We start from the raw sequence: 12,226 nt of genomic DNA on the forward strand, positions 1-12,226 counted from the left end.
CATCAAGAAGCACATAAAACATAATGCTGGGTTGTCTCTTCCTTTGTAATGTTAGTGGCTTGACCTTCAAGGCCAACATCTATTAATTCATCATGGGGTAACAAATGATGATATTCTAATTTTCTCATTTCTTTTTCATGTGTTAGTTAGAATATTACCATAAAGACGAATCTCTACTATTTAGTTACTTAGTGGTATAATTCATGTAAGAATCCCAGGGGACAAAAACTTGATTTTTTTTTCCCTTTATTTACCAATTTTCAAAATGAGTTGGTTTATTAATATCTTCTGATGGTGACCAGTTAGGGTTGTGTTTTTTATTTGTTTGGTGGTAATTGTCATTGCTGTTGCTTTCAGATTTATTATGCACTTATGGATCTAAACATATCTGATGCATTTCAATTCATCTCAATTGTTATCTTCATATGAAAGACCCTTCAAGTTGGCCTCTGTGACCTTTTGACACAACCCTAGTAGTGTTTGATTGCCTTCTTGCTCTTCTGTATGACAAGATGTTCCGGGCTTGACTTGTATTACATTTTCCGATCCAAATATGTAATTACCCACTCCTCCAAAAACCGTTATTTCTTTTGATGGAAAATGATATTTTAAGATGGTTATCTGGGCACTATAGTGCTCATTGCCACTAGGTTAGTATAGTGGAAGCTTTTTAATCCCCAAAATATATTCTTTAATATTTTCATGTGGGAATATATATAAAAATACATATAAATAATAAACATAAATATAGGTATATATATACATATATGTAAATATAGATATTTCCGGAGTATTGATACTATTATTGTATTGCTCAGAAAATACTGCCTTGTCTCTACTGAAACTAATTTCAGAAAGATCATATACATAAAAATATTTCTGATCTGTTTTATTAAATGTACCATGTAAACAAAAAGCATCATTCTTCAAATAGTGAATACTTTCCAATAAACAGTCAGGACTGACCTTAGACAAATTACTTAACTTCTAAATCCAATTTCATGCTCTGAAAAATACTTTCTTCATAGGCTATTAATAAGAAAGCTATCATTTACTAAGTATTTCCCGGAAGCCAGACACTTTACATATATTTTCTCATTTAATCCGTATAGCATATTTTCAAATAAGTAGTGTTTGACTCATTTTACGAATGAGTAAACTTTTCCTAGGTGACACAGCCAGTTAAGTCGCAGAGTCAGTACCTTAACACAGGTCTTGTTGACTCCAGGCTTTTAACCTAGAGTATAGGGTGGCAAGTAAATGAGAGAATGAAACTATGGTGCCAGTGCCCGACCAGTGGTGTCCGCTGGAAAATAGATGTCAGGTAACAGAAGTGGCCTTGGTAGATCTGTGCTTGGCAGTTGGGCTGGGAAGTGGGAGGGTGCCAGGGGAGAGGAGGCGATCTGCTTTCTGCTTTACTAGGGTTTCTGGCCTGTTGACACGTCTCTTGCTAATTTCCCATGTTGGTTCTAACCTGTATGTCCACCATGACAGATGTTCTCATGTCAGAGCTCAAGGTCAACCCTCAAGAGTCCAGGCTGGCACCTTCTGTCATGTTACCTTTTGAATATGCTCGGCAAGCGCGCTTCGGCCTCTTCCCCTTACATCATGTGTCATTAGCTGCTACACAGCTCTTTGTTCAAAACAAAATTCATAACACTGACAGATTCATCTGCTAATGTCAGGAGACATCAGAGCCAATTACAGGAAACCTCCAAAAGGCAAGTGGGGTCACTTTTCACAAAATGGGATGAAGAAAGGGAAAACAGTCTTGTCATTAAAAAGGACAAATACATTTTCCTCTCAGCAGGCTCACCCAGGAAAATAAAGAGATTTATATTAGCACATAGTTTTATTATGATTGCTTTGAATAATTTCAAATCAAAGCATTTGCCCCTCCACACAGCCAACCTATCATTAACCATTTTAAGCTGGTGAGCAGTATTTCCTATTGTAAGTGATCTCTTTATAATGACAGAAAATTTAGGTGTAAAGCACAAATTTTTTACACTCTTTTTTAAAGATAACAAATAATCATATACATTGTTTAACATCATCTGGAAAGGAGACTAGTTGTTGGTTTGTTTTAATTTGAATTCAGACCTGGAGGATTCTGGGGTCCGGTTTTTCTGAGATACACCTAACTTGTACTCGAGTTCTTGAGCAAGAGAGGGACAGATCTAGTTGTGTTTGAGGAAAACCTCCTGCAAGGATTTAGAGGCATAGCCCCAACACTACTCTTACCTCACACCAACTGTGAGAGTTTAAGCCAAGTGTGAAAGTTTAGGGTCCACGCAGGACTACCCCCTCTGCTGACACCAATGGCGAGTTCATAGGTGGGAAGTATCCCCAAAACCATGCTCAGGTTCGGTAATTTGCTGAGACTCACAGAATTCACTGGAACTGTTCTAGTCATGGTTACAGTTATTATAAGGAAGGGATACAGATGAAAAATCAACCCAGGGAAGAAGCACATAGAACAGAGTCCAGGTGAAGTACCAAGTCAAGAGCTTCCACGGTCTTCTCCTTGTGGAGTCAGGATGTGTTACTTTCCCATCACCAATGTGTGAGAATATGGACAAAATATTGCCAACCAGGGAAACTCACTAGAACCTTTGTGTCCAGAGTTTTGATTGGGGCTCCATTGTGTAGGCATATTCTTGCCCAGGTGGCTGATCTCAATCTCCAGTCTCTGAGGGTGACCCAAATCTCCCCCACCCGCCAATCACATTGTTGATCTTTTCGGCATGGCCAGCTTCTGCCCTAAATCATCTTGTTAGCCTAGGACAAATACCAGACCTCTTTTGAGGCAAGGTTAAAATCTTTACTATACAACTACATTATGTAGGAAGCGGGGCATGAGGAAAGACCAGCTATGATAAAAAATTAAGATAATAATAACATGAACTACTTGCCAGGCACCACGTAAAGCATTTTACAAACATGTCGTTTAGTCCTAACAAATACTCAAGAAGGCATATCCACCTGGTAGCTCCAATGTGTAGATGAGGACAATTAGAGAGACAAAGTTGCAAAACAACATCATACAGCCAGTGCCTGGGAGAGTCTGGCTTAGAGCCCACCGCTGAATGGCTCCGGTGCCCTCCCTATGTTGCCCTCCCAAAGGGCAGGCGTGACTGCCATATACACCACTTCACAGGGCACCATTCTCGTTGACTTCTCTGAGAAGTCAGCCTCCTGGAGCTGAACAGACCAGCAGCCCCAAGGGAAAGACCCACCTCGTAGACTCACTACTTGAGTCAAAAGGGAGGAACTATTGGTGAGACTTTTCAGAGCAAGAACCTGTGCACGCAGATAACTGCAATAGATAACTGTGTGTCATGGTGGCCGGAAGGATACAAGGCTTTCAGAGCCCCACCCGTTGCTATCACGTTTTGTGCATATATCTTATATTAGATATTAGCTTATACACATTACTCATACTACCTTTAATCTGCAACGCCCCATGAGACAGTGTTATAAGCCCTATTTTGTAACAGAGGGATCAAGGTTCAGAGCCATTAACCAAGTAACTTAGTACCACGTAGCAGAAGGCAGTCTGTGCTCAAACCCAAGTCTGCTTGCTGCCAGGACAAAACACTGTCTGTTGTGCTCTTCCCAATCTCACTGTTTCTAATAGTAAAAATGTGTGAAAGCATAACAGACAAAATTGAATCTTCGTTACCTGTCTTTTTTGTATTTCATCCTTACACTCAGGTTCATATTATAAAGTGTAATTGGTTGTAGTCCTTTTTGTGAACAATTTATATTTTCATTTCCTTATCAGTGCATTTATTTTGTTCACTTTTTTCACTAAAGAAAATTGTTTTAAGCTCTACATTCTAATGCTAAATTTTAGCTTTTAAAGGTGAGTAATTAAAACCCCCACCAAAAGTCTTTTGTTTTGTTTTATTTCTAGACTGATTAGGACTTAAACACTTGCCTTTAGAGTTTTGGTAAAGAAAGACAGCTTGATGGCTCCAAGTTGTGAGACAAGGAGGTTCATGCAATGGTCTCACCCCCTGCGTAGGGACTTTGCTCTTGCTGCAGAGTCTCTGTGCAAAGTGTGCTGGATTCCGTTCTTGCATGAGAACACCATGAAGGATCACACCACCCATGGAACCCCTTAATGAAAATGTCCCAAGAACAACGCAGCTGCTTGTTCCATGAGCTGGATTTACCTCCGGTGGGGTCTTGCAGTACTATTATTCTTGACTCAGACTCCCACTGGGGTGAACAAGAACACCATGAATCAAAGATCTGTTTTCCAGGCACTGCCATGGATGTGCAGCATGGTTCAGTTTCTGTACAGAAGTTTTCTCCCCCTTCATTCAGCATGTATTCACCACCACTGCCCTCACCCCACGCATGGGTGACCATGGTTACTATGCCTGCGGCTTTAGCAAGTAGTACAGCATAAAACAGTAATTCTTGTCATTAGAGTTTCTTAAGCGATAGAATTGGTTTTAAAGCTTATTTTACATTTCACAAGGGAAAGTCTATCATGGACTTAGGCAGGGAAACCCCACATCCTTGGTACTGACTTGCTGGTGGTCCGACACATGGTCATCCCTAAGCTGCTTCAGGAGCGGTGTCATGGGGCGCTGGCAGCTCCAGGGGGCGCCATGCACATGGGCTTCAGTGTGATGGGCACACCCTGGAGTTAGCAGTGGGGCACCCAGCGGGTGAGTCTGGGCAGGTAGGTCATGAAAGAGCCTTTAAGGAGAAATGTGTGACTCCTAAGGACAATGCCACAATTAACAAATCAGGGAGGCAAAATTGTACAGTACTAATGAGTATGAAGCCTGGGACCTGATTGTCATGAGTCCAGATCCTGGCTTATCTGTGTGGCCTTTCGGGCAAGTTACTTAACTCCTTCAGGCCTTGGTCTTGTCATCTGCAAATAGGGTTAATAGCAATGTCTGCTATATCGGGTTATGATGAGGTTTGGGTAAATTAATATTTGTAAAGCATGTAGATACTGCCTGATACAGAGTAAGTATCATAGAAGTTATCTGTTACAAAAATTCAGAAACACTTTTGATTGATCGTGCTGTTGGTGCTTAGTAAAATTCAATATGAATGATGTGATCAAGATTGTCAGTAATTTCTTTTCCCTGTTCTTAATTAGTGAACTAGTTATTGTTGCTAGAATGCTGTTACCTCAAATTAGGGTAACTTTCTTTGCTGCACTGTTCCTAATAGAGAAAAATTGCAAACAACTTAGATGTCTGTTACTGGGAGACTGGATAAATTGTGGCATATTCAGAAACTATGATAATACACAGTGTTTAAAATAAATGAGTTAGCTCTATAGGAAACAATAGGGATATATTTCTAAAACAATGCTAAACATAAAAAGAAAACCTAGAAGAATGACGTCTAACAGTATACACAATAAACTCTCTTTTAAAGTTTAAAAACATATCAAAGGAAGTGATATGCTATTTCGGATACAAACACGTGTAAAGTGTGTAACAAGAACACTTGGGGCGCCTGGGTGGCACAGCGGTTAAGCGCCTGCCTTCGGCTCAGGGCGTGATCCCGGAGATCCGGGATCGAGCCCCACATCAGGCTCTTCCGCTATGAGCCTGCTTCTTCCTCTCCCACTCCCCCTGCTTGTGTTCTCTCTCGCTGGCTGTCTCTATCTCTGTTGAATAAATAAATAAAATCTTTGAAAAAAAAAAAAAGAACACAAACATGAAGGATCCACAACAGTATCAAGACAGGGATTGAGGAAGGACGGAAGGGAATGGACTCTCACAAGAGCAGAAAAGGAGCTTCGGTTTTATCTTTAACATTTTCTTCCTCAAAAAAACCCCCAAACATTTGTGAAGCAAACGTGTCAAAATGTTAACATTTATTAAATCAGGTTGGAGGTTATGTTATTATATTATTCTCCAATATTTTTATTTATATTTGAACATATTGATAATAAAAATAATAATTAACAGAATGCATGTAAATGGCAAACTGTAATTTTAAAGTTTCCGCCATTGGATTTTATTACTCATTCTAGTTCATTAAAAAAAAAAAAAGAAAGAATTTCAAAACATTAACGTACCACCAATTGTGCTGGTGTTTTTTATGGGTGGCCCTGTTTTATGAGATTTAAGGAGCGGTTTGGCACAAAGGCTTTAGAGAATGCATTTTCATTATTTTAGAAAGAATTTTAATGGCCTACTGTACGTCAGTGTTACTGCGAGTCATGTAGCTAAATCCCCAAGCAGTCTTTTCTAGGGCTGGAGTTTTTGCTCAGCCAAAATTACAAAAGTGCTCTCTTGCCTTCCTGGATCATTCTGCCGCGCACGAATGTTGTATGTTTTCTGGTGCTTCAAACGGAACAATGTGGAACATTTATTCAGGGTGTTTTGCTTTGCAGACTTTTTGAGCAGAACAGCAAGGCAGCTAATCATTCCTTTGAATCTATGTCATGAATTACACTTCGAGTATGTTATTGATTGGTAGAACAAACAGCACCGCGACCCAGATTTTCAGTCTTACATCATTGAGATGAGGCAGGTATGCTCTGAGTTTGGCAATTCTCTGCTCATTGTGTAAATTAACTGGGACAATGACCTGTGACTATAGAATCGCAGCTTTGTGTCACATGTTGTCTACATTCTAACTGGAAAACAATTTTCATTGTCTGGAACATGAATGTGTATAGTAGATATATTTTAAGTACCTCAATTTCAATCTATCTAGCATTGCTGAGATTATTAAACATGAAATTTATTCATACATTCTGTATTATTTATTGACCACTCACCGGGTACTGTTGGACCCTAGAGATAAAGTGATGACCAAGGCAATGCCACTGTCTTCAAACTGTTAATAATCTAATGAGTAATAGGTCAAGGGAAGAGGTCATTCTAATACAGTGAGAGAAGTATTATATGTGGGATAAGCAAAGGGTGTTAAAGAAACACATTACAGGGAAATCCAGCCCTAGGAAGATCAAGGAAGGCTTCCTGGTGGTAGTGTCTATGCTGATCCTTCATTTGGAGACTGGAGGAATAATAGTCCAAGCAGAGGAGTCAGCATAAGGAAAAGCCCAGAAACAAGACAGGGAAAGCAGGCTTCAGGCCAGATGTTCAGATGTGGGTTTTTTTGGTATGGACAGCCTTCACTACTTTGTGGTTGTATCTCTTTGGAATTCCTAGAACAGGTCATCCTGAGGATAACCATAAATCATAAATAAATCTGATTTGAAAGTCATAAATCTGATCAATGCCCAGGCTCCACCTAAAGCCAATTACATCAGAATTTGGGGTGTCTGGTCCCAGACATTGAGATTTTTAAAAATTTCTCAAGAAGATGTGAATACTCAGTTAGGTTGCAAATCACTAATTTACAAGATAAACCCTGAGAGGTGTGTTGATTGATCAAATGCATAGGTAGGTAAGAAAGGCAGAAGTGCTGTGCAAGGACATTCCCAAAATGAGCTGGCTATAAAGAAATGACCTTGGGGATCACATCCAGCAGCTATGAATCTCAGTACAAAACACTAAGAAGCGTGACTCCTATTCTAGCGCTGACTCTTGACATACTCAGAGAAATAGCACTTCACACTTTTTTCAGTTCAATTATTTGTCCATTCCAAAACACGTAGCTAATCCTCACTATATGTCAGTATGCAAAGGGCTATGGATACATATATGAGTAAGCCATTGAGGTCTTACCATCCCCAAACTCCCAGTTTAGTGAGTAGACCATTTCTAAGTAATCACAGTCAGGTGAAAAGACTATACAGACCTGGGTACACCTTGCTCAGGGGGCAGTGGCATCAGACAAAATGGCAGAGAATAGCTAAATTTTGAAAGATGAACAGAAATTAGCAATTCACTGAGTCAAAAAGATTTTTAGTGTACTTGGAGCAAAGGTTGTGAGAGTGTGGCATCCAAAGTGAGACTTGAAAACTGGGTTAGCTACCGAAGGTCCAGAGACCTCTCCCTCCTTGTTGCCAACTAGCCATGACCCATACTCTGACATTCTCTATGTAGCTGAAAAGCTTTGTTTTACAAGTTTCCATAAGGTTGAAAAGGTCTTCACCTCATATCGTGGTCACTGGAATAAGACCAGTGGTAGAAATTAGGACTTCAAAGTTCTGAGAATGGCTCAGAGAGGTGAGGCTGTGAGTCAGTTGAGGTTCTTGAGGACCAGCTTAAGCGCAGCTGTAGTACTAAAGGTGTGTGTCACTGGGTAGCCAACCTCTAAGATGACCTCCAGTGATCTCTGCCTCCTGGTATGCACACCCTTACAAAATTCTCTCCCTTGACTGTGGGTTGAACTTCTTGACCCTCCTTTTAAGAAAAGAATAGGGGAGAAGTCCCATTTCTGATAATAAGTTTAAAAACAAAAAAACCTGTACTTTCCCTCTCCCTCTCTCTCTTTCTCCCCCGCCCCCCTCTCTCCCTTTCATTGCTCGTCCTGGGTGAAACCAACTGCCATGTTTTCAGGCAGGCCCTTCTGGTAAGGACTGAGGCCTGCCAACAGCCATGCTGAGTGAGCTTAGAAGCAGATCCCTCCCCAGTCAGTCCTTCAGATGTGACTACATCCATGGCTGACAACTTGGCTGCAACTTATTGAGACAGCTTGCATCAGAGACCTATTCAGGTGAGCTGTGTCCAGATTCTTGACCCACAAAACTAGGAGATAATAAATGTGTGTTGCTTTAAGCAGCAGTGTTTTAGGACAATTTGTCATGCAGCAATACATGATAAATACAGTCACCATTCCCTTACAGTGTCTGCAGAGTCCATATCCTCTATGAAGACCTCACAGGTTGGCTCCAAAGAGCTATGATTATTAACAATCATGATTTCCCTTTGAGAAATAAGATTTATTTCAGGCTTGAAATATGTGAAAATATGGATGAAAAACTAAGGGATTCAAAATCTGTTCTGGTGCTATAACCTGAAGAGGCCAGACGGTGAAGATTATAGTTTAGGGGTAATATTCAGACCATGGTCCTTTGGCCCTTGTCCATCTGAGAGTGACCGCCTACCTCCTTTCTTTTCCCATCACCCACACCCTACCAAAATACAACGTTCAAAGCATGTAACATTCAAAGCTGGGCGAGCACTTGGGATGGCGTCTTGGAGTCTAACTGCAGACCTGCTGGCAAGCATAGGCCTTTGTCCGTTGCGCTACCCTCATTTCATTTCTTTCTATTTTACAGCAATACTGAAGTTTAGAATGATTTGGACTTTGTGTGTGTTTATGCAGCCTTTCTGGCATACCTTTCCTTTTATTTTTACATGACGTAATTTTTTTCTTCAAATGTTCATGAGAAAATGCCTTTCATGGTGAACTAAAAACCTAGTCTTATTCTGGCATAAAAACCAATTTGAAAGGCCAAAGTCTACAGTGAAGACTATTAGCAAAGTAAAAACATGTCAATCTTTGCACAATTAATTTGTTTAATTAAACATTTGTTAAGGAACAGTAAAAAATATATATATAGTACAACAATAATTTAGAATCCTTCTAAATACAGTTTATTATGTGTTCAGAACCTAACCCATTTCTTCTCACCTTCATAACACAGGTGAAGAAAACCTCCTGGCAATTTTACGACGAAGATGGTGGAAGTATATGATCCTGGGACTCATAGACCTGGAAGCAAATTACTTGGTGGTCAAGGCCTACCAGTACACAACCCTGACCAGTATCCAGGTACTGGGGGCTCTTCTGTCCTTCTGTCCTTCTGTCCTTCTCAACTGGGGGCTCTTCTGTCCTTCCAAGTGTAGTTTACTTTCAGTTTAGTCACTTGGGAATCTAAATACTCCTCTTTAGGTTTTGCGACAAGAGGGAAATTGGGTGTTTAAAAATTAACTTGAGCTTTATTTCTATGTCTTATTAATTTTTCTTAATTCAAATGTAATTGGATGTCTTTTTCCTCTTTGTTCTTAATGGACCGTAACTATTGACAATGTAGGAAAATATTTTCTAGCTATGAATACTACCAACTAATCTATGTCAGTAGAAGAGTTATTAATAGACATAAAAACAGAGCTATTTTAAACACAACTTATAACATTTTAGAACATTTTACTGGACTTTGATTAAGTAATCAGTGCTTAATAATCTTTTCTTTTAGCTTTATTTAATGAGGAGATTTTGCAACCTGAAGGGACAGAATTTTTCCTAAAAGAACAAGACACAAATTCCTAAATAGTGTTATTCATAAAGATAACCCTCTGTCCTCCCTTCCTCCCTCTCTTTTTCTTTTATGCACATGTGTACACACACACACACACACACACACACACACACACACACACATTGCAAGTTTAAACTTAGGTTTTCACAACTTTCACCAGACAGCACTTACATGCCTTATTACACCATAAGTAATACATTTGACCATTTTGTTTCACCCTCATTTCCCCTTTTATGGCAATATTATGAATTTTATAGTCATTCCAAAGCTCTGGGATGAAAACAAAATATTATTCACATATATTATATCTTACTTAGACTTGATACCACAACAACATTCCTGCCATTCAAATAATTTGCTTAGAAACAGCAATAACAAAAATTCAGAATCAAGCAAGCAAACCAACCACCTAAACATGTTTAGGTTACGTAGATTGAATGGGAACCTGTTTAAGCTGGGATGAGATGGGGCTACAGGCTTCTTCCTGCATGCCCAATGAGAGACAGAAAGGATGCTTGTCTACATCCATTGAAGAAAAGTCCAGAGCCCTTTTCTGATTGGACCGCAATGGCAGAGGGGAATGCCGTGAGCTAATTGGCTTAAACTTGGACTCCCCAGCCCAATACAGGATGGAATTTCTGATTGGTTTAGGCTCATATTTTTCAGTAGGAGTACTACTGGCATTTTGGGTGGGACAATTTTTCATGATTTGGGTCCCTTTCCTACTTCATTGGTTATTTAACATTCCTAGCTCCTGTCTACTAAATGCCAATAGCGTCTTTTTCAGCCTTGGAACAGCTAAAAGTGTCCCTGTGGGTTTCTAAATGCCCTCTGGCAGGTCCCATCTCTGCTTGAGGGTTACTGGCTCACCAGTCAGTACTCACTCGTGGAGTCAGGGTGGAATTGATCTCACCAATCCCATGTCACCCACTGCAGGATAGGAGAGGTGGATGGATGCTGGGAAATCAGCTGTAGCTCCTCCACACAGCTGCACTCCCCCTCACTTCAACGAGCCCCACAACAGAAACAGATATCTCTCCTCTGTGCTCCCATGGCACTTTGTTAGTTCTAGCTACACAGTCTGTCTTACCTAAGAATGATGTTTGAATATTCCCACCTACTCCACGCAACTGTGAGTACTTTCATAGCCAGGGTGATTTCTTGTTCACCTTTGAATCTTTAGTACCTACTAGAAAACCCAGCACATGCCAGGTACTCAATAAATGTTTAAAGAAATTAATTCAGTTGCATTGATTTCCACTATTTTGGGGGCACAGAAATTCCCAGCAGTTCTCTACCTAAATGCAGAGGCCTCCAGAATGTCTTTACAGATATGGTGGGAGAAGGAAGAGACAAATGTTAGCTTTGTGGCAGAACTGAGCCCATTAGCAGAGCCAAAAACTATAAATGAGCCTGGGGAGAATGAGGAGACTTCCCGCTTTGAAAATATAGTTGACTTTTGTTGGTTTTTTTTTCTTTTAAGCATTGAAAAGTCATAACTAATTGGTGGTTTCTTAAGTTCTATGAAGCTTTTTTGAAAAATTTTTTCCATTTTCCTTTTTTTTTTTTTTTTTTTTTTTGAACAGTGGCAGTTTATTCTCAACAACTGGTCCCCTGGTCTTCAGATATTTAGTTCAACCCATGTCATACCCCACCATCCTGATCCATCCTGCTACCTCTCTCAAATTAACTGTTCAGTGCCTATTTAAATGTTCTATCCTATGAAAAAGTGTATTTAATTCTTTAGTGAGAAAGAAAAATAATAATTCTACTGGAATATTAGTTGGTTTGTTGTAATTCACTGAGCAAGGAATAGTGGAAAGTCAAAAAGCAAGTTGAATCTAACAATTTTAGAATTAGTTTGCCACCTACAACAAATAAACCTATTAAATAATAATAAATGGTCAGAACAGAAAGCATTTGCTCTGGGAACCATGTCTGTACAGCTGTTTGGTAATTTAATTTTGTTTACTCATTGCAAATCAGTAGAACTAACAAGTGCCAATAATTTTTCCTTATTTCTATAAATATTAATTCAGCTTATGTGTTTAGCTTTTA

General features: G+C 39.6%; 1 protein-coding gene across 2 annotated transcripts in view; it reads left to right on the plus strand.

The window, feature by feature from the left end:
• The window catches only part of SLC35F1 (solute carrier family 35 member F1), a 382,446-nt gene that overhangs the window by 299,525 nt on the left and 70,695 nt on the right, over positions 1 to 12,226 (plus strand). For both annotated transcript variants that reach the window (XR_015726093.1, XM_087865420.1), the window contains exon 3: positions 9,554 to 9,681. Coding sequence is in view for 1 of the 2 variants with exons in the window: in XM_087865420.1 (XP_087721546.1) it covers positions 9,554 to 9,681 (128 nt within the window). In the remaining variant the exon portion in view is untranslated. The remainder of the gene's footprint in view (positions 1 to 9,553; positions 9,682 to 12,226) is intronic.

Source organism: Ursus americanus, chromosome 11 (genome assembly GCF_024610735.1).
Source record: "Ursus americanus isolate L20-20 chromosome 11, mUrsAme1.1.p, whole genome shotgun sequence".
In the NCBI taxonomy this organism is placed as follows: Eukaryota; Metazoa; Chordata; class Mammalia; order Carnivora; family Ursidae; genus Ursus; species Ursus americanus.